This window comes from Apodemus sylvaticus, chromosome 22 (assembly GCF_947179515.1).
Source record: "Apodemus sylvaticus chromosome 22, mApoSyl1.1, whole genome shotgun sequence".
NCBI classification, from domain to species: Eukaryota; Metazoa; Chordata; class Mammalia; order Rodentia; family Muridae; genus Apodemus; species Apodemus sylvaticus.
In genome coordinates this window covers 13353809-13376813 of record NC_067493.1, presented here as the reverse complement: position 1 = coordinate 13376813, position 23005 = coordinate 13353809, and the positions used below count along the sequence as shown (strand labels likewise).

Sequence of the window (23005 nt, the reverse complement as noted above, 5' to 3'; positions counted from 1 at the left end):
AGTTTAACTATCACCATACGTAAGGTATGCATTTAGAAGTTGTTTTTGCTTTTAGGAATTGTTAAAGTACAGTTTCGGAGTTGGAAAGATGATTTAATTAGTAAAATACTTGCCTCCCAGTCATAAAGACTTTTGCTCAGCCCTTAGAATCCAAGTAGAAATGGCTGCAGTGCTGTGGCAGGGTAAGCTTGTGAAGACAAGAGTGATTATTCAACAACATTAATATTTAATGTACTTGGTCTTGTCAGCTGTCCAGCCTAGCATAGTTAGTGAGCAGCAAGCCTGTGAGATCAGTCTCAAAAGGAGGTGAGGTAGGCAGCGTACCTGAGGATGACCCCACACACATGCACCCCACAAAGTTATAATTCTTTAAGAAAACACTATGTTTTGAAATATAAGTAGTTTTCTATTTGGTTTCCTCTTCATTTCTGAGTGGCATATATTGACATTGTATGTTTTAAAATATTATTATATTTTTTGTATAAGTTTAAGTTAAGTATGACAATTTTGGTAAAACATGTTTATGGTGAATAATATATTTGAAGTAGATATATATTTGTAAAATTTAGAAAATTTCCCCCACTGTTAAAATTGGAAAAACAAGTGGTTTCTGTGAATAAAGTTGGTATGGTAGCATTTATAATTTTTGTTTTGTGAAGATTAACCAGTTCTTTAAAAATAAAAAAGAAATAAGTTCTATTATAGGCCAATTTAATTCCTGGGATCCATTTGGCAATACAAATGTAAATGCCATGTCTGTCTTAATAAATGTAGTTTTGGTGATGGTGTTTTAAACTTAGGATGGCTTTATCAGAATGTAAATCTATTGTGGACTGAGGAGTCTCAGTATACAGTGGAATGCTCTTACCTATAAAAATGCTACAATGTGGGTGGACCTTGAAGATAGTTCCAGTGAATGGGCCAGATATAAAAGGATACATGTGAGGCTGGGTAAGAAAAGAGCTTTCAAGGTCCCTTTTGATCCCTAGAACCTATAGAAAAGCTAGGCATGGTTGTACATGCTGGTGCTTATAAGGATGTAGGAATGGGTGGATTCCTGGGGCTCAACAGCCAGCCTGGCCTATGTGGTAAATTCCAGGCCAATGAGAGATCTTGTCTCAGGAAGAGAAAAAGGGAGGGAGGGAGGGAGGGAGGGAGAAAGGGAGGAAGGGTTGGGGAGATGGTTCAGTGGTTAAGTACTCGATGCTCTTCTAGAGGACCTGAGTTTGATCACCAGCACCCACATCAGGTGATTTATAACTCCAGTTCCAGGGGATCTGGCTCGCACTTCTTATACATTTAGCAGATACACATAAAAATCAAACATTCACAGGGATGACATCTCAGAGTTGTCCTTCCTCCTACCAGCTCCTCAGTACTAGGATTGCAGGTACATACCTATCAACACACATGAGGAAGGTAAGGTGTTATAAAAACCCACCTATGCTAGGTGTGTATCACAGAAAATCTTAGGGATAGGTAGTAGAGTTTACCTAGAGCTAGGTCAGTGATAACATTTTCTATTTGGAATGTTGAAAAAATTTTAAATAATAGTGATTATTCAACAACATTAATACTTAATGCCACCAATTTGGATTTAAAAGTAGCTAAAATTGTAATTTTGATAAAAAGTTAAAACCAAGTCAGGCAACAAATGACAGATTTACTGTTACCCCCCTTTCAGTGTCGTTTTCCCTGCAGGTTTTTCTGTCATGAAGCAATCACACTGTGTGGTTGTTTATTGAATGCTTAATATCAGTAAGCATTGACTTGCATTGCCTTTAAGTTGTAGCTGTTCTGGGTGGGTGGGTGGGAAGTGTCTGAGATGGAGCCCTGCTTTGTTGCCCAAGCTGACTGTGGATTCCTGGCATCAAGTAATGAACATTCATAATCTGAGGCCTTTGTTCACTTCCTAGCAGCCAGATAGAAATGCCTGCCGTGGTGGTAGCAGGCATGTTATATCCTTGTATACATATGTGCACTACCACACCTAATTTGATGTATGTGTTTTTTTAAGTATTATTTTTATGTTAAATTTTGAATGGATTTCCTTTGTTTTGTAGTTACTTCGAGAGCTTAAGCACCCAAACGTCATCTCTCTTCTGAAGGTGTTTCTGTCTCATGCTGATCGGAAAGTATGGCTTCTCTTTGACTATGCTGAACATGACCTCTGGGTAAGGTGGACTGCTGGTAGACAGGCCATTGTTTTCAGTCAGGTTTGAGAGGAACTAAACAGTTAGCTTCCACTGCATTAGAAATTATCTTAGAGTAACAGTCGGTGTATTGCCAACCTGGAGGCTTTTGCTTTGGTCAGTCGGTTGAGTTATCTCTCTAAAATGCTAGGCAGCAGAAGTGGTTCAGAGTTTTGATTTTTTAGATGTGAAGGCACTTACTTGCATCTATTTAATGAGACATCTTAGAGACTGACCTCATGTCTGAACTTGAAACTCACTTGTGTTTTGATTTCATATTTACCTTATATATACAGCCTGAAGGAAATTTTATATAGTGTTTATAATAAGCTTGTATGTGAAACAAAGTTTCACTGTGTAGAATCATGTTAGCTCTCAAAAAGTTCTGAAATTTGAAGCAATTTGGGTTTTTAGGCTGGAGAGATTCTGCCAGTATTTCTTTTTGACCCTGCTGTTTTGACCTTTGTAACAGATGGTAAAGAAGTAAGAGGACTATGACCAGCCATGGAAAATTGTTTCCTAATAGAGTTTTCACTTGGAAAAGAGACCTTTTCTACTATAAGCTTTAAAAGGACATCCATTCCTTTGTTAGGTAGTGTGAAGGAATTTAAAATGAAGTAGTACTTCTGGGGTGAGCATGCTATAAAAGGATTGCCAGTTTTAATCACTGTCCCTGCCTTGTTCTGTGATGGTAGGAAGCTCTCCTAGTTCTGAAGCAGTTAAAATTTGTGTAGCTAAGTGTGGGAAACTTATTAATCATTTTAGTTATTCATAACTGATATTTAATGTAATATATTCCATTTTTGTTGGCAATAATGTTTTAGGATTTGACTTGGCATACTTTTGCATAGGAAAAAACAATCACTACTGATGAGAGCCATACTATAGAATGAGATCAGTGTAGAATTAGACTGCAGTGTTCCTTGCATGTTTGTTTTTAGGTTTGTCTGGCTTATGACATTTATACATATAGACCAAATTGTATATTTGAAGATTTCTCAAATGAGGGATTACAGTTTACTGGTTTAGCCAGTATTGTAAAAGGCTTATACTGTATTGATAAGAATGTAAATGCATCTTGTAGACAAAATAAAAATATCTGCCTTTTTATCACCGTGTCTATGCAACTAACCTTGATTAAATTCAGTGAGTTACACTCACAGAATGGGATATAACATCAGGACATAGGGCTCTCTGTTATATTCAGTATGACTTCCAACAGGCTAGGGAATAGTATTTAATTTTACATATAAGCTATGTTACATATATGTATAAGTAATTTATAATTTTATCATTTTATCACTAATTTTACTGAAGGCAAATGAATAGTCTTAACATTACTTTAAGTTCATTTAGGGACATTTCTTAAGTTTATTACTTTAAGAACATTTAGGGACAGTTCATTTCCCTAAAACTTAAAACTCTTTTTCCTTTTAATTGGAATATTATTTGTGGGCTGGCTGACATAGGACAGCAAAAGTTATAATTAGCAGTTGAAAATCACTTGCACTGGTAAAATGTATAACCTGTGTACTATGTATTTGATTTATAACCATGCAGTATGAAGAATATGTAGGCGAAAAATTCCTATCCTACAGGGTTTTACCTACTTATTTTAGTTTTTAAATGCTTTTTTTTTTTAAAGAAAAGTCACTGTAATATTTAAAGTATGACCTGAAGAAATTCACCTTCAGTTATCTTACCTCCTTTTTTTTGGTTTTGACTCTGGGAAGCTTGAAGCTTTTAGTTCTTTAATGCCCTCTCTTTAAACCAGTGCTTGTTACATTTGGAGAGCCAGTGATTTTCTTCTTTCTGACACAGACTTGATTGTTATCATATTTTATGGTAGGCAATACATACTCTAAATTATTAAATAATATCTGAGATAAAAGACTGGCAAGAAACTTAAGGTGTCTAAATATAGACAGGCGTGCATCAGTGAATATGTCTGCCTTCCCACTCCAGACTTTTGCTACATTTTCCCCCTTAGGAAATATAGCTCCTAGCTTCACAGCTTGCCAGTTTTTCCTTTTCTGTGTGCTGTTCTGTATAACATCAGGTAGAAAATCAAATGTTAATCTGAATGTTAAGCATCGCATTTCTATTCCCATTATGCTTTTTGGTTTTTGTTTTTTTAAACTGCAAGAATTGCTTAATAACGAAGGCTTCTGTGTATTCTGCTAGAGATGAGTGTCCTGATGTCAGAGGCATAGCTGACCTGAGATTTTCCTGACGTGTAAGGGTGTTCCACAGAATAAAGAAGCTCATGGGAGAGCTTGGCCTTAGAGGGAAGAAACCATTTTGTGTACATTTATTTGCCAAGTTTATAAAAGTGTACTTTATTTCTCTCTGGTTGCCTAGTCATGTATACAGAGAAAGCTTTTCGGGGTGCCAGGCAGGCTCTTTCCTTATCTGAGTTCTTTATGCTTCTAACTGTATCCATATTCAGCTTGAGCTGTCTACTTGTTATCCTTTCTTTAGTTTATGTATGTTGGGTATGTTTTACTGAAACCTATCCCTGACTGCTTTTTAAAACCTGTGGCTATCAGAAATTGTTATCACACCTGTGCTGTGTTGGCTGATCAGAATTTTGTTTTTCCCCCTTTTTATTGAATCTTGTAAGAATGGTTTTGTTCTTGGAAATTCCTGCCAGATTAAACAGGTTCGTAGTATCCCAGATATAATTAACCTTAATTATATTTTAAAATGGGGAGCACCTTAGCTCCTGCTTCCTCTGCCTTTCATTTTCTGAGATGCCATCACATCCCTTAAAAATGGATCCTTCCTCCGGTTCTTAGAATGCACGTACTGTGCATGCCGCTCACCCTGCTGTATAGGTATGGTCAGTGTCTCTGCACTGCCTTTTCTGTTAAGACAGTATTCAAATTGCCTTCCTCTCTTCGTAAAGTTTCTTACGGTATTTTCTTTCAGCATATAATTAAGTTTCACAGAGCTTCGAAAGCCAACAAGAAGCCAGTTCAGTTACCTCGGGGAATGGTGAAGTCACTGTTGTACCAGATCCTGGATGGGATTCACTATCTTCATGCCAACTGGGTGTTGCACAGGGATTTGGTGAGTGGATCCACAGCTGGGTTCAACCAGGAAATGTGTTTATAATGGGTACTTTTCCTGTTGTTTGTAGAAAATTGAGCCACAGGCAAGTAGGCCTTCAGGTCTTCGGGTGGGGTGGGGTGGGGTGGGGTGGGGTGTGCCTCAGTGTGGACTGTCCTTGTACCATTGATAGGGTGCATCCTGACATGAGGGTACACTTACAGGAGGTGGTGGTCAGCTAGCTGCTTTATTGCTTTCTTCCCTGTTTACTGGACCTGCTTCTGGTCCCGGGAAGCCCTGGGCACCCACTGTCTCCATTACTTCTTGCAGTGGAGTTACAGTCACACTAGCTTTTGAATGGGAGTTGGAAGTCAGATCCTCATGGGTGGTGCAGCAGGACTTTACTCACTGAACTGTTTCCCAGCCCTTATTTGCTTAAAAAAAAAAAAAGAAAGAAAGAAAGAAAACATTATTATTCCTTAAGTCTTCATAGGCTTAAATTACCTAATTGCTTTCTTTTTGCATAACTAAATTGTGCTTTTTTAGTTCTTTTCTGTGTAAAGGTGGTAACTGAAGTCAGCCTTAGATCAGCACTTTGTTTTAAACAATTATGTGCACAGGGCAGGAAGCCCATGTCTGACCACATAGGAACAAACTCATAGACTGAAGTGCAGCCACAGGGCTGCTGTGCTGGGGTTCATTCAGTCTCTGGTCTTAGGTAGTGATTCTAGTCAGCCTCTGCCTTCCAACAGCCTGAAGTAGTTTTGTCAAGAACATTGAACAGAAGTCATTTTGTCCTGGCCTTTTCACACCTCCACAGCCATTAAGACCAGGAACAAAGAGATTCCTTGAGTTCTTTTTCCTATATAAACTTAATAGAATTGAAATATCATGCTTATAAACAGTGGGTTTACAGAAAAAAATAAGATTCAGTTTTTTTTTTTTTAATGAAGTTGAAGATAATTCCAGACCCCAGAAATAGTCTATTTAACAAAAACATTTCTGTTTTCCCTGTTTGATTTGTATTACCAGCTTTTCTCATACTTGTAAGAGAATGATAGCCCCAGTGGAAGGAAGGCTGTTGTTCTCATAGAACCAGTTACACTAGAAGAACTCTACATTTTGTTTAGTTTTTTTGTTGTTGTTTTGTTTTTTTAAATAATTCTCCTCACTTAAAAAAAATCCAGGTTTACTCAGTAAATTCAGATTGGCTTTCTTAGTGTTTAAGTTTTTCATGTGACGACTTGCAGTATATTGACTAAAAGCAGTAACTAGAGGTCTAGTTTCCCCTCTTCTAGCGAAGCTCTTAGGAGATGTGGAAACACTCTGTGACTGGGGCTAGTGAAGAACAGGCTCTTTCAGAAGGTTCTGGTAGGGCTATCTTAAGAAGGAAGGGTTTAGAAGGCCAGAGTACCTTAATACAAGCAACAAAAAGTCCATTGTCTATATAGATGCCGTCCAAATAATAATGACAAATACCAAAAGTTGATGGTGTTGTCATTGCGTGCTGGCAATGCTGAGCCACATTAGGATACCCTCTAAAAAGAGGCACCGTGCTCCACTCCATCCTCCCTTTAGATAGATCACACTACCCGGCTAGTCATGTATCTGGAATGTTCTTCATTTGGCAGCACCTCTTCTCATAGCTTCCTTACTTGGAGTACGATGTCTCTGGTGTTCTCTGTTGGACGAGTCAGTGCTGTTTTTGTTGTTGTTGTTGTTGTTGTTGTTGTTGTTTTGTTTGGTTTTTTGGTTTTTTTCGAGACAGGGTTTCTCTGTGTAGCCCTGGCTGTCCTGGAACTCACTCTGTAGACCAGGCTGGCCTCGAACTCAGAAAATCCACCTGCCTCTGCCTCCCAGAGTGCTGGGATTACAGACGTGTGCCACCACCGCCCGGCGTCAGTGCTGTTTTTAAACATCCGTCCACCTGTGTTTTAGAGCCATTGTCTGCTTAGCATGGCAGGCTGCCTTCAGATTGACCCCTCTTCAGGTGCCCACCTCTTCAACCTTGCTTTCTGAGTGAAAGACTCCATTTTTAAAAATGTAAGCATTTGTTGTCGCTAAAAATTAAATTTTGGATTTAATTTGGGTTCTATAATTTTTCAAAGTACCTATATATGATGCTGATTTGTGTGGTAATAAGATATTTAAGATATTTATTCTCAGACTGTTAAGAAACCACATAGCTTTTACCTTCACATTCTCAGGCATTACATGCAGATGAAGCACTTATCAGGACAGATACAGTGCATCATAGTCTCTGTCTTCGGAGGGAGGCTGGTAAGTGGTGCAGTGATGTGTAGATTCCTAATGCTAGGACTTTGACCAGTTGGTGGGATGTCTGCCTTACCACAGCAAACCACATGGCAAGGTGGATACACACCCTGAAATATACACACCCTGAAAACACCCTTTTAACAATAGCCAAGGACTTACTGAACATTCTAGTATTAAATCAGGATTATTATTACTAGAAATACTGGTTTGGACTTGCCCGTGATCCCAGCACCCAAAAGGCAGAGGCAGGAGGATCATAATCTTAAAGCTATCCTTCCCATATTTGCTCTCAAAAACAGGAGTAGAAACATTGTTTTGTTGAGATGGTAGATGTAAATACTGAGCTAATACTCCTGTTTGGGAAGTGAAGATTTACATTGCCATCGTTAATCAGCACACAGCCAAGGGCAGTAGCTCAGGCTTGTTTTTGGTAGGAATTACAGTCATTCTTGTGGAGCCCATGTAGGCGATGTGAGGGCATTTGCATGGGTATGTTTTTTCTAAGTTTTTTGTTGTAGTATTGGGGGTTGAACTCAGGGCCTTGTACATGGCAGAGTGCTCTAATTCTAAGCTACATGTGCACTCTGTGTAAGTGTTCCCAGGAAAATGGTCTGATAGGAAGGAAGCATGGATAGTATTTATCTTGTGAAGTAATTTATGAATCTAAACCAACCTTTTCATATTAGAACAGTAAAGTCCCCAGTCACTATAAAGTAGAGAGCAATTAAAACAAAGGTGCCTGAACTTGTGCCCTGCCTCTCCCTATGCTGGTCTCCTCGCTTTTGCGCCCCGCTTCTTGGCAGTGAGAATGTTTGTAGTAATTACAATCCTGGCTCTGCTGCTCCTGTCTTTGTTAGGCTTTTCCATAGCAGCAGAACACACGGGGTGTCAGTATAGGGATATGGAGAAAGCAGTTTATTTTAGGAAATTGGTTCATGCATTTTAGAAGCCTTGTTCCAAATCTGCAGGCTATGCTGTAAGCCAGGAAGATTTAGAATACAAAGTGGACACAGAAGCCCATCTGCTAGTTCATCCATTGTTGCTCACAGTCAGTCTCTTTCCTGGTAGAGCTTTATTTGATTAAATGAATTCTCACAGCAAGGAGGGATTGGCTTTGCAGCGCTGTGATGCAGTAGCTGGCATAATTAACTTACAAAGAGAGATGTATGTTGACTTACAGTTTTGGAACTCAAGTTCATAATAGACAGGCCTTCTTGCTTTGGGCCTCTGGTTGGGTGTTAAGTGGAAGCGATAGGGATTGAGAGATGGAGGAAAAGAAGCAAAAGGGGATGAGCTGAGGCCATGCTCCCTAACCCATTAAGAGTGAGCTTCTAGTGCACCATGACAAGGGTTCCCACTAGGTCTCACCTCCTGAAGGTTCTACTACCTCCCAGAAGTGGTTCCAAGTCTTTAGTACAAGACCTTTAATTTCATAACTGTAGCAGGAAGGGAATCTGTTTGACTCATGTTTGCTGATTTAGTTGTTAATCTCATCCAAAACTACATTCATAGAAATAATTAGAATAATGCTTGACTCACACACCTGCCTGGGCACTGTGGCCCAGCCAAACTGAAGTGTTGTTAATCTTCCTGTATAAGCAAATTCCCAGAGGCTTTAGCTGAAGTAATTGGGATAAGTTACTTCCATGTTTCTGTCTTTTTACCTGGTTATCTATAATCTGGAGTGTGGGGCTGAGATTTTCCAAGTTACTTGACTGTGAAGAGGAACTAGTGGGAACTTCTTTTGCAGATACCAACAAGGATGTTTAATCCTTTTGTATTTCTGGTGGGCATGTAAAGTGATGTAGCTGTTATGGAAATGAGCGATAGCTCCTCACACTATTAAATATGGAGTTACCATGATGAAGCATGCAATAATTCCACTTCTGCATATGTACCCAGAGGAACTGTGCGCGCGTCTGTCTGTCTGTCGTCTGTCTGTCTGTCTGTCTGTCTATATCTCTGTGTGAGTCTGTATATATGTGTGTGTCTCTCTGTGTATCTGTCTGTGTACATGTGTGTGAGTCTGTTGTGTGTGTGTATGAGCCTGTATATGTGTGTATGTCTGTGTGTGTGTGTGTGTGTGTGTGTGTGTGTGTGTGTGTGTGTCTGGTCTCCCTGTCTCTCTTTTGACTCTCTCTGTGTAGGTACTCATAAAGGCCAGAACTCAGCTTCTGTGTGTTCTGAATTTGCAGGTGCTCAGGGAGGCCAAAGCTCAGCCTCAGCAATTCCTCAGGCCGGCCTCCACTTTGTTGTTTGAGACAGTGTCTCTCACCAGCTTGGGGCTGGCACTAGCCCAGGGATCTGTCTGTGTTCACCTCAGAGCTGGGATTATTAGCACATACCACCACCATACTTGGCTTTTCATGTGGGTTCCGGGATTTGAACTCATTTCCTTAGGACTAAGCTATTTCTTCAGTGCTGTAAACTCTTATCTGTAGAACCGTTATCCACAGAGGCAGAAGCAACATGAATATCCATTGATGGATAAACACATAAAAACACTGTAGTATGTGCATACAGTGGACTATTGCTCAGCTTTACAGTGGAAGGAAGAGGATTCTGATGTGTGTGATACTGATGAACCTTGAGGACCTTTATGACAGACAGGATTATCAGGAGTATTTCAAACGTTTTCTTTAAACAACTTTTTGGAGGAAAGAAGCTTTGTCAGGTATAGTCTTTACTTGGGAATTCTGAATTACTCTGTTGGAAAGCCTATAAAAAACATTCTCAGTTGTACTATTAAAAAGGATAAAATAAAAACCCAGGTATGGTGGAGTATGCCTTTAATCCAGCACTCAGGAGGTAGAGACAGGTGGTGAGTTTGGGGCAAGCCAGATCTACAGAGTCCAGGATAGCCAGAGCTACTATACAGAAAAACTGTCTTGAAAAACAACAAAACAAAACAAACAAAAATGATAAAAAAAAAAATAAACCACCCAGTCTAACTTTAGCAGTTGTCAGACCTTAGATTGTTATTATGGTCCAGATTTCCAAAGATTTACAAAAGGAAAGGAACCCTAATCTTGAAAGATTCACTATAGTTTTTTGTTTTTTGGGTTTTTTTTGTTTTTTGTTTTGAAAAGCATGTTCTTTTATTGAAAAAGGAAGTACAAACATTTTATGATAAAAGTGAAGATTTACATGGAAAATATTTATGATAAAATAGAATAGATATATAGAAAAACACGTTGAAATTGACAATTTTTATGGAAAATTGAAGAGTAAAGTGGTAGGCATAAAAACATTGCTAAATTAATTGAAAAAGGAAGTACAAACATTTTATGATAGAATTGAAGACTTACATGGTAAATATTTCTGATAAAATTGTAGAAAAATGTAGAAAAACATGTTAAAATTGTAGATTATCATGGAAAATTTTACAAAGATATAATGGTAGGCATAAAAGTACTAGTAAGTTGATTGAAAGTGGAATTATAAACATTTTCTGATAAAGTTGAAGATCTACATGGAAAATATTTCTGATAAAATTGAAGAAATATATAGCAAAACAGGTTAAAATTGAAGATTATTATGGAAAATTATACAGATAAAATGGTAGGCATACAAATAATTCTAAGTTGATTGAAAGTGGAATTATAAACATTTTCAGCTAAAATTGAAAATTTATATGGAAAGTATTTCTGATAAAATTCAAGAAATATATGGAAAAACAGGTTAAAATTGACTATTTCATGGAAAATTATACAGATAAAATGGTAGACATAAAAAACTTTCTAAATTAATTGAAGGTGGAATTAAAAACATTTTGTGATAAAATTTGAGATTTACATGGAAAACATTTCTGATAAAATAGAAATATATAGAAAAACATGTTAAAATTGAAGATTATCATGAAAGATAATGCAGATAAAATGGTAGACAAAAAATTACTAAATTAATTGAAAGAGGAATTACAAACATTTTCTGATAAATTGAAGATTTACATGAAAAATATTTCTGTTAGTCCATGTCTTTTTATTGGCGAATTGAGGCTATTGATGTTAAGAGATATTAAGGAATAGTGATTGTTGCTTCCTGTTATTTTTTATGTTATTTTTATATTTATGTGGTTATCTTCTTTTGGGTTTATTGGAAGAAGATTACTTTCTTGCTTTTCCCTTCTTGTGTTGGTGTTTTCCATCTATTATCCTTTGTAGAGCTTGATTTGTGGGAAGATAGTGTGTAAATTTGGATTTGTCATGGAATATCTTGGTTTCTCCATCTATGGTGATTGAGAGTTTTACTGGGTAGTCTAGGCTGGCATTTGTGTTCTCTTAGGTTCTGTATCCATCTGTGGTGATTGAGAGTTTTGCTGGGTATGGTAGGCTGGGCTGGCATTTGTGTTCTCAGGTTCTGTATGAGATCTGCCCAAGATCTTCTAGCTTTCTTTGTCTCTGGTGAGAAGTCTGGTGTAATTCTGATAGGTCTGCCTTTATAAGTTACTTGTCCTTTTCCCCTTACTGCTTTTAATATTCTTTGTTTAGTGCATTTGGTGTTTTGATTATTATGTGCCGGGAGGTCTGGTCCAGTCTGTTTGGAATTCTGAAGGCTTCTTGTATGTTCATGGGCATCTCTTTCTTTAGGTTAGGGAAGTTTTCTTCTATAATTTTGTTGAAGATACTTACTGGCCCTTTAAGTTGGAAATCTTCGCTCTCTTCTGTACCTATAATCCCTTTTTTTAATTTTTGTTTTTTGTTCTTTGGATTTGGTTTTTTCAAGACAGGGTTTCTCTGTGTAGCCCTGGCTGTCCTGGAACTCACTCTGTAGACCAGGCTGGCCTCGAACTCAGAAATCCGCCTGCCTCTGCCTCCCACCACCGCCCGGCCCTATATCTATAATCCTTAGGTTTGGTCTTTTCATTCTGTCCTGGATTTCCTGGATGTTTTGGGTTACAAGCTTTATGCGTTTTGCATTTTCTTTGACTGTTGAGTCAATGTTTTCTATCATATCTTCAGCACCTGAGATTCTTACTTCTATCTCTTGTATTATGTTGCTGATGCTTGTATGACCCCTGAATTCTTTACAAGATTTTCTATCTCCAGAGATGTCTCACTTTATCATTTCTTTATTGTTTCTACTTCCACTTTTAGATCCTGGATGGTTTTGTTCAGTTCCTTCACTTGATTGTTTATGTTTCCCTGTAATTCTTTAAGGGATTTTTGTCTTTCCTCTTTAAGGGCTTCTGCCTGTTGACCCATGTTCTCCTGTATTTCTTTAAGGGACTTATTTAAATCCTTCTCGAAGCCCTCTATCAACATCATGAGATACTATTTTAAATCCAGTTCTTGCGTTTCCGGTGTGTTGGGGTATCCTGAACTTGCTGTGGTGGAAGAACTGGGATCTGATGTTGTCAAGTAACTTTGGTTTCTGTTGCCTTTCACCATCTGGTTATCTCTGGTGCTGGTTGGTCTTGCTGTCTCTGGCTGGAGTTTGTCCCTCCTGTGGTCCTGTAAGCCTATGACCATACTCCTGGGAGACCAACTCTCTTCTGGTAGGGTCTGTGCACAGAAGGCTGTGGAGCCGTCTGGTTCTCTGGTGCAAATGGCAGCCTGAAGACCTCTGTCTCAGCTGCTCCACTGATCATATGCCCTGTGTGTACCTCTAGAGAGCATTTGAAGAGGTCACCTCCATGCTCAGAAGTGAAAGTGTTACTGGGAGATCACTCTCTCCTGGAGGGCCGTGTACCTCACTATAGTTTTTAAAGTCTTCTCGGGCTAAAGTAAAGTGCCTGTCTAAGGCACAAGGGGCTGAGCTCTTCCCCCTAGCACCCAAATAAAAAAAACAGTAGTGTGGTACATACCTGTAATCTCAGCCGTAAGGTAGTGGAGGCGGTGGGTCCGTAGACCTCTAGCCTTTTGAGTGAGTTCTGGGTCAATGAGAAATCCTGTCTTAAAAATTAAGGAGGATAGCCCTCAAAAAAGGACAGCTGAGGTTGTCCTCTGGCCTGCACATGCACCCACACCTTGGGCACCTACACCGACATGGGCATGTACATACATAGGAACAACAAAAGCAAGGATAAATCAGGTTTGCTCACACCTGACCTAGCATCATTACCGTTCTAAATCTGTTTTAAATCTCAGAGCCACAGAAATCTTTTATTAGATCTTTTTCAGTTTGCCTGTGAGAAATAATCAAATAGAGGACAAAGATGAGTGTTCCTACAGAAGCAAATTCAGGAGACTGTCCATGTTGCAAAATCCCTTTAATCTACTTGTGTGATTTACTTGTGTAACGGTTTGTAATGTAAATGTTTGAGTCAACACACATCCATCCATCCATTTATTTATTTATTTATTCATTCATTCATTCATTCTTAGATTTAATAAACTGAAATGGCCTCAAGTACAATTAGATGCAGAATCAGTGTCTCAGAGTAGACTGCTGAAGAGATGGGACTGCTCTATGGCCCCCAGTTATATGATGGGCTTGGCTTCCCTTTGCACAGTTAGCACAGCGTCCCTTTGCCCTGGTTTAACTCATGTGTAATTGGCCAGTGAGTTATTATGCTGTCAATGTGTGTACTCTGAGGATTTCTAAACTTGTAATTTTTTTGTTGTTGTTCTTTTAGATGTGGTGTCTTCCCCCCCCCCGCCCTCCCTCCCCCCAGACAGGGTTTCTCTGTGTAGCCCTGGCTGTCCTGGAACTTGTAGACCAGGCGGGCCTTGAACTCAGAAATCCGCCTGCCTCTGCCTCTGCCTCCCAGAGTGCTGGGATTACAGATGTGCACCACCACCACTAGGCAATATTTTAAATTCTAAGCTCACAGTTTTCAATTTTCATTCTTTCTAAATTACAGATAAGCTTATAATTTAAATCAACACCATTTAGCATGCAAAAAATTTAAGAAAAGTAGGGAATGTGGAAGATTAATTTGTCTTGACTCTGCCTAAATATCTTTTCATAGAAACATAATTAAAAAAAAAACATTTATTTTTGTTTTCTCCAGCTTCATAGATTTGTACACCTTTATGTTGAAAGGTATCTTCTATGCAAGTGTCCTAGTCTCTCGTCTGCTTAGTTAAGTCTTGGTGAGCCATTTCGAGTGATAGCAGTATTACCTGCTCACACATCCCTGCTGTGTCTGTTTTGTTCTGCTAAGCATAGACACTATTATTTGACGGTCATCTTTTAGTTATAAAGTACAATTTATAGCGCTAGAGACTTGCCTTTGTTCTTTATAAATCGGATGTCAAAGAGAAGGGAACTATGAGACTGAAGAGATGGGCACAAGCTGGGGAGAGAGCCAGGATGTTAAAGGGGTATTAAGGAAAACAGGAGGAGGACGATTAGAAGGATGGCTTTTCTGTCCCCAGAGGAAAAATCAAGCCCCAGTTGATTGAAGCTTGAGGTTTGTTTGGATCTTGGTTCCACCTCTTAACTCTGTAGCCTTGGGAAACATTAGCCATTCACAGGGCATGAGGTTCATTTTATTTGCTGTGGTGCTAAGGGTCAAACCCATGGCCTTGTACTTGGTAGACACAAGTCCTACCATTGAGCTTTACTTCCTACCCAAGAAGCTGTATTCTTCTCATCTATAAAATGAGCCAGGCACGCACACACGCACACACAGACGTGATGGTTAAGATTCAGAGAGTATCTTAGGACCTGGAGATGTGCTGTATGTGAAGTAACAAGAGAGGTGATGTTAATAGCGAGGCATCTCCTGTTGGAAGTGCCAGCTTAGGAGGTGAGGCACACAGCAAAACAAACAAGCAAACAGCAATAGGAAGCCATCTAGTTGTAAAATGAGGTCATGCTCTTTTTCTTAAAATGAGTTGTTAATGTTTTCAAGAGAAAGGTACTGAAGCTTCAAACAGTCGTGCATCGTTGGTTCTTGTCATTATGCACTGCACAGTGATGCTTGCTCTGTTTCCATGTCTGTTCATAACATAGCTGTACTGGAAGATGCTGCCATGGTGTAAGAATATCTTAAGGAGAATTGGACATCTGGTTTCCATGGAATGTATGCCCCACAGAATGTCACCAGCAAAGTTCTGCATCTTTCAAGGTGACCATAGCACTCTTTGAAAAAAAAATTATTTATCACAGATATGGTTCCCTCTAGTACTGCTTGAAGGGAGGTCTTGGCTTTAGAACTAGATTCGTAGATTCTACTACTGACACACAAGAAAGGAAGAAACTAGTTTTACTTGAGACTAGGTTATTATCTTAAGATACTATTGAGTAATGAAGTATAAAATTACCTATCAAATCTTTTGGAAGCTTTCTCAGTACTGACTATGCAATAACATCAAAGACTTGACGAGACTAGTCAAAAACACAACTGTTCTCTATATATACGTACACAGCAAATATAGCATGTCCCCGTTGAATCTGAAGCCCTTTAAATGAGTCTGCAAGGTGCACACCAGTAGTGCCATGGGTTGAGAGGCAAAGCCTGAGAATCCCATGAGCTCAGGAGTTCAAGGACAGCCTGGGCAGCAGATGGAGGCCCTTGTCTTTAAAAAAGAAAGAAAGTATTGTGAGAAAACTAAAACACTGGTTATGTGGGCTTTTAGCCCTAAGACTAGTTTCAGATTTTACACCAGGTAGGGAGTAAACTAGCAAAGAAACTTGTAATGTTAGGGGCTGAAGAGATGTGGCTCAGTGGTTTAGTGCACTGACTGCTAGGGTTTGATTCTCAGCACCCACATAGCAACTCATAACCATCTATAACTCCAGTTCCAGGAGGTCCAAGATCCTCTTCTGAACTCTGTGGGCAAAACACGATATATATATATATATATATATATATATATATATATATATATATATATATATATATATATATATATAAACTAAATCTTAATTTTAAAAGTTAATTCTAGAAATTTGACTGTGAACACATACAGGCCAGACCTTGACATCTTTGTCAACTATTTAGTCCCTAGCTGTCCTCAAACCCAGGCTCAAAACTTTATCAGTCAGTACGTTTAGAATAAAAAGAAATTAGCAAACTAGCCAGGTGTTTGAGAGTTAAAGGCAGACAGATCTCAGGTCTCTTGAGTTGAAGGCGGCTTGGTCTACACCGTGAGTTCCATGACAGCCAGGGCCTTGTTTTTCTTTTTGTGTTTGTTTTGAAGAATAAAAAGAAGCTTAAGGTGAAGCCAAATGGGTTTTCCCTTTGCTTGATGCCAGGCTGGGCCAGGGCTCCCATCTGGTGGCTTTGAGGGTCTGCTCCGTGGGTAAGAAAATGTTTAAGGAGAGAAGTCTTCCCATTTCACTTAAAATCACAGGAGAATAGTTGTGATTGTGCTTTTCCCAGATAGAAGCATACTTGTTTAGGTTGTTCAGGAACTATAGTTGGGATTGCGCTTTTGCACAATAGGGACATCATTGTTTAGAGTTGGGGGGGGGGGGTGTTCTACTTCATCAGACCAAAGCAGTTAATGTGTTCTTATCTTTAGAAAAACTGGATTTGTTGTGGGTAGAAGGGAAGCAGTGAAAGAGACTTAGCCTCTACGTGACATTGTAGCTTGAATTGTTTGCATTCAGAATGTTTTTGTTGTTATTTCTGTCAAGTGGGAAAAAGAAGGAAATTTTTTTTTATTGAATATAATCTTCATTTACATTTCAAATGCTAAAACCTTTCCCGGTTTCTCCCCTCCCCTCGATTTCCCTTTGTTGGGGCATCTATTGAGCCTTCATAGGTCCAAGGACTCTCCTCCCACTAATGCTGGACAAGGCATTCCTCTGCCATGCTTTTGGCTGGAACCATGTGTACCCCTTGGTTGATGGTTTAGTCCCTGTGAATCCTGGGGTGTCTAGGTGGACAACCTCGTTGTTCTTCCCATGGAGTTGCAAACCCCTTCAGCTCCTCCAGTCCGCCCTCCATCTCCTCCATTGGGGACCCTACACTCAGTCCAAGGGTTGGCTGCTAGCATTTGCCTCTATATCTGTAAGGCTCTGTCAGGGCCCCTCTGGAGACAACCATAACAGGCTCCTTTCAGTATGTACTTCTTGTCCTCCATAATAGTGTTAGGGTTAGGGTTAGGGTTAGGGTTTAGGGTTAGGGTTAGTGTTAGGGTTTAGGGGTTAGGGTTAGGGCTTGGTGACTGGTGATTTTTGGGGGGGGGGATTTTTTGTTTTTGTTTTTTTTGAGATAGGGTTTCTCTGTATACCCCTGGCTGTCCTGGAACTCACTCTGTAGACTAGGCTGGCCTCGAACTTAGAAATCCGCCTGCCTCTGCCTCCCAGAGTGCTGGGATTACAGGCGTGCGCCACCCCGCCCGGCTTTGGTGACCGTTTATAGGATGAATCCTCAGGTAGGGCAGTCTCTGGGTGGCCTTAAAGAAGGAAATTTTAATTTTATCAGATAACACCCAGGGAAAAAAAAACAAAACTTTGGACATGGAACAGCAATTAGAGTTAAAGAGGCCATGGTCTACCCAAAGAACAGAGGAGACACTGAGGAGTGGGGCATGTATATGGTAGAAACTGTCTCAGAGGTGTCATGTGTACCATAGTGTATGTGTACATGTGTGTGTGTGTGTGTGTGTGTGTGTGTGTGTGTGCATGTGCGAGTGTATATAGGGAGGGGGAGAGCACAAGCTCTCAAGGGAGGCCAGCTGAGGGTGACAGGTGTCCTCACCTGTCATTCTCCATCTGTCCTTTGAGGCAGGACCTCTCACTGAACCTGAAGCTTGCTCTTGGATAGACAGGATAGAAGCCAGCCAGCCCTAGCCACCCCTCCTGTCTCTGTCCTCTTGGAGTGGAGTTAAGGTATGTGAGACACCCAGCTGGCTTTGTGGGTGCCAGGGCTAAGCTCCAGCCTTCTTGCTCACAGGCCGGTTGTCTTAACTGCAGAGCCATCCCTCCAGCCATTGCAGGCATGTTTTAATGGAAATACCACAGAATTATCTAAGAGTTTCTGAGAAAACAATCAATGTCACTTTAACACTTGTTCTTCTAAACCTTAATCACAGAAACTCTTTTTTTGTTATTTTTTTTGTTTTTTGTTTTTTTTTTTTTTTCCCCTTCGAGACAGGGTTCCCCTATGTAGCCCTGGCTGCCCTGGAACTCACTTTGTAGACCAGGCTGGCCTCGAACTCAGAAATCTGCCTGCCTCTGCCTCCCAAGTGCTGGTATTAAAGGCATGCGCCACTATCACCTGGCCCCACAGAAACTCTTAAAAACCTAGTCTGCAGTTGAGATATAACTCAGTTTGTAGTGTTCTTGCCCAGGTTGTACAATATCCTGGTTTCATGCCCACGACCACATAAGCCTGGTGTTGTGAAAAGAGGGGTTAGGATTTAACATCCTCATCTATATAAGGAATCTGAGGACAGCCCAGGACACTTGAGATCCTATTTAAAACCAGTAGGTACACCCAGTTCTAATTGCAGTCTGCATCATTTTGTGTTCTGTTTCTCCTAATATTCACATAGTATCTGTGCTCCCATAGCAGATCCCAGAAACAGAGGTGACGTAATCACATTTGTCCTTTAGAAAGACAACCCTAGCAATGGTACAGAAGATGGTTTTGCTAGGAAGAGATGCAAAATGGGGTTAAGGAAAAGACAAGCATCATGAGTCTAAGAACCATTTACCTCACTGAACGCAATCACTGCCTGACTCCACAGAAAACAACCTAGTGTTGATTGATTACTGCAGGGTCAGAAAACAGTTCCACCCCTCTACACAGTGTTGTAGCCTCAAACTCAGGGGTACATTGTTAGGGTTACTATCACTTTTGGCACATTACCAGCTGCTCCTGGTCAAGAATGTGATCATGATAAAGATCTCAGAATTTTGTTGTTGAACAAAATATGGTGTTGGTGATGATGGTGACCTAGATAATAGGGAGGCATGCTGATTCAAGAATTCTGCCGTGGACTGTTTGGAGAATGTCAGGAGGGGTCAGAGTGTAGGCAGTAGACTCTGCCTGCACCTACCTCCCAGTTGTTTGCTTTCTAGTGCTGAGTTGCCTCATCTTAGAAACTAGGAATCTGTAATCTCTGGTATCATGGCCTGCCATTTCATCAGTAGCATCTGGTTTGTGGGTTTTGGGGGGGGGGGTTTGTTTTTTTTTTTTTTTTTTTTTTGGTTTTTTGGATTTGGTTTTTTCGAGACAGGGTTTCTCTGTATAGCCCTGGCTGTCCTGGGACTCACTCTGTAGACCAGGCTGGCCTCGAACTCAGAAATCCGCCTGCCTCTGCCTCCCAGAGTGCTGGGATTACAGGCGTATGCCACCACTGCCCGGCTTCTTAAGTCATTTCTTTCAAACATCTTTTTACACTCCCCAAGTGGAGTGGTTGCCTGTGGAGTGGTTGCCATTTCAACAGCTTTCATAAAGGCCTCTACCTTGGTTTTTAAAATTGTTTAATGTTTGAGGTGCACCCTAATCCAGTCTCACTTCTCTTTAGCATACAGATTGGTACAGCTGAAGCTGTGTCAGTTGGAAGGGTAGAAGGATAAGGTTTGAGGGAGAAGCTAATGCGGCTTTCTTCTTCCTCCCAAAGAGGACAGCCCTCAGATGTTAGAGGGTTAAGAACCACTTTTAACAGGTTGTAGGTAGCAGTCTGGTCTGATTCTTAAAGCTTAAACTAAAATTCTACTTTGACAAAAATCTCTTAAACATTATCTTCCCTTTTATTTAAAAATAAAGAAATCTCAGAATTATTGTTAGTATAAAATTACTATCACTGTGCTAACTTGTTTAGAAAAAGACCATACTGGATTTCTTTATGTTAAACATAGGTGTGTATCTTATGGCTTCCAAAAACGAGTACCAGGTGAATATTTGCCTGTAATTAATTTGCTACTTTGTATTAAATGAGCTGTGGAGATTAATTTTTCCTTAAACTCTGAAACTGTTATATGTCATTGAAAACCTGTCAGACCTGGTGGCTCTTGCTAGAATCCCAGCACTCAGGAGGACATGTCAAGAGTCACTGCAAGTTCAAATCCATCCTGTGCACATGTAAAGTTCTAGGCCAGCCAGAACTACAGAATGGGTAGTAGTAGAAGACAGAGACCAGCAGATCTGGGAGTTCAAGGCTGCTGTGGTCTACATAGTGAGTTCCAGGACAGTCAGGCTGTATTATGAGACCCTGTAGAGACGGAGAGGGAGAGAGGGAGGGAAGAAGGAAGGGGTTGCAGAGGGCTTGGCATTGTAAGTTTCTAATGCTCCATAGTAAAGACCTGTTGATTCAGGGCCTCAGCTCTCTGTAATGAGGCCCGTGTATGGCTTTGCTTGTATACACATGCAGTTTCTTCTGTGGCTTCCTGTGTTTAATTTTTGAGGAAAAGTATTTTTAAGTAGATGTATGTTATATTAACATATTTGTCTATTTAAAGGAAATCTACTACTGTCTATTGAAAAAAATTTCTTTTGTTTCCACAGAAACCTGCTAATATTTTAGTTATGGGTGAAGGTCCTGAGCGAGGAAGAGTAAAAATTGGTATGTTCTATCTATGATAAGTCGCAGTTAAGTATAGTTTTGAAATTGTTGTAGGCAGCTATGTTACTGTTTTCTGTATCAATATGCACATATCTATAGTTCCAAATGTCAGAACATTCCAAAAGAGTGTACATAAAAGAGGAGACCTCCCCTCCCCCCTCCCAATCAGACAATCCTGAGAGAACAGATAAAATACACGTGCTGTGGTTATAAAATAAACAACACAGGCTGGCTTCCTCTAACCACCTGACTTAGTTAAACAGCACTTGGAGCTGGTGGCTTCTTCCTCCTTTGAGGCCAGCCTTGTCTCCTCTTAGAAGCACATGGCCGATTTGATTCTCCCATCAGTCTCTGTAGCCAGGTCAGTGAGAAGAAGCAGTGCTGTCATCCTCCAGCTGAGGAGCCGACCAAGGCATGAAATCCTAAGCGGCAGTGTGCACACACAGCTCTTGGCGTGCAGGACTGTCCCTGGCCTGGCCTAAGGGCAGAGGCGTTCGTGACAGTACACCTTGATGCTCTGTGCTGTCCTCTACATCAGACTCCTCCCTGACTTCTTCCATTGTCGTCTTCCTAAGCAGTGTTTGTCACTTATATTCAGTTTGTTTGGTATGGGGGTAGAAGACGTGTAATTAAGTTATAAATTAGTGTAATTAAGTTACAGAGCCACAAGAACAGAGAACACAATGAACAGTAGTTTCTCTTGCAACATTTGACATAAAGTAGAGCAGTGGCTTTCAGCCTTCCTAATGCTACAACTCTTTAATATAGTTCATCACACTGTGGGGACCTCCAGCCATGAAATTATTTTCACTGCTACTTCATAACTTAATTTTGATACTATTGTGAATTGTACTGTAAATATTTGTATTTTCCAATGGTCTTAGGTGACCCTTGTGAAAGGGTTTTCAACCTATAAAGGGCTTACAACCCACAGGTTGAGCAGGAACTACTGAGGTCGAGGCTCTGTGGCTGTATGCCTCCTCACCAGTCCAGTAAGCCTTGGCTCCTCTTCACCTCTCCCCACCCTCCTTTACGAGTCCCCCACAGCTCATGGTCCACTTTTAAATGAACCTAATGTTTTCGTACGATACAAACTCTGCAGATTCTTAGCAGTGAGAACATGGACCACGTTGTACTCTGACCCACTGACTGTCGCTAAGGTCTGACCCCTGTCAGTGTTCACCAAATGCTTGTGGCCTTACATGAGCTTCTTCTGAGGGGAATCTCTTCCATCTGATGTCACAGTGTCAGATTCAAATGTCATTTCTGGGAATGCAGATTAGACTAGGCCAAGTCAACGAACAATTTTATGTATGTACTTTACCATCTGGTTTAGAAAAACTTTGTATAGCACATTTAAGATCTTTAGAATTGCACTTTTGTATAACAGTGTGTGATGTTATGAGTTTTGGGTGGTACCACATCAAGTATTCACATTTCAAAGGAAATATTTGATATCTGATTCAAGGTTTTTATTTTTTATTTTTTTGTCAAGATTTGGTTTTCTCCCTCCATAATTAAGTCAATTAAAGGTAAATCTACTTCATTAAAAATATTTTAGAATATGTTGGAGGTTACAATATGATTCAGTGGTTAAGAGTACTGGCTGCCCTTCCAGAGGTACTTATTTCAATTCCCAGCCAACCACATGGTGGCTCACAACCATCTGTAATGAGACCTTGTGCCCTTTTCTGGTGTGCAGGCATACATGCAGGCAAAACATTATATATATAAACATAATGTTAGAATAGAATTAAATTGTCTAGATGGTCTTGAATCTTGACATCTCCCGGTGGGTGGTGAATGTGGGTCATCTTGTATTTTTGTGTAGTGACTGCATGTGAGGTCGTACAGAGATGAAACTTCTAAGAATATGGATTAGCAGTGCAAAGTCTATAACCAAGTGGTTTAATGGCGTGGTACTAGTGCCAAGAACTCTTCAGTGCCATCTTGGAGGCCTAGTGATTTTTTTTGTTTGTTTGTTTGAATTTCTGTCTCATGTGAAGAAGCATAGAAGTGAAATAAATAGCCTTTTCAACTTAAAAAAGTACAGTGATTCTTTTAAGTTAGTGA

At 40.0% G+C, this 23005-nt stretch overlaps 1 protein-coding gene across 2 annotated transcripts in view; it reads left to right on the top strand.

The window, feature by feature from the left end:
- Cdk8 (cyclin dependent kinase 8) overlaps positions 1–23005 on the top strand; it is a 76154-nt gene that overhangs the window by 33606 nt on the left and 19543 nt on the right. For both annotated transcript variants that reach the window (XM_052168710.1, XM_052168709.1), the window contains exons 3-5: positions 2064–2174; positions 5124–5264; positions 20875–20932. In XM_052168710.1, coding sequence (XP_052024670.1) covers positions 2064–2174; positions 5124–5264; positions 20875–20932 — 310 coding nt within the window. The remainder of the gene's footprint in view (positions 1–2063; positions 2175–5123; positions 5265–20874; positions 20933–23005) is intronic.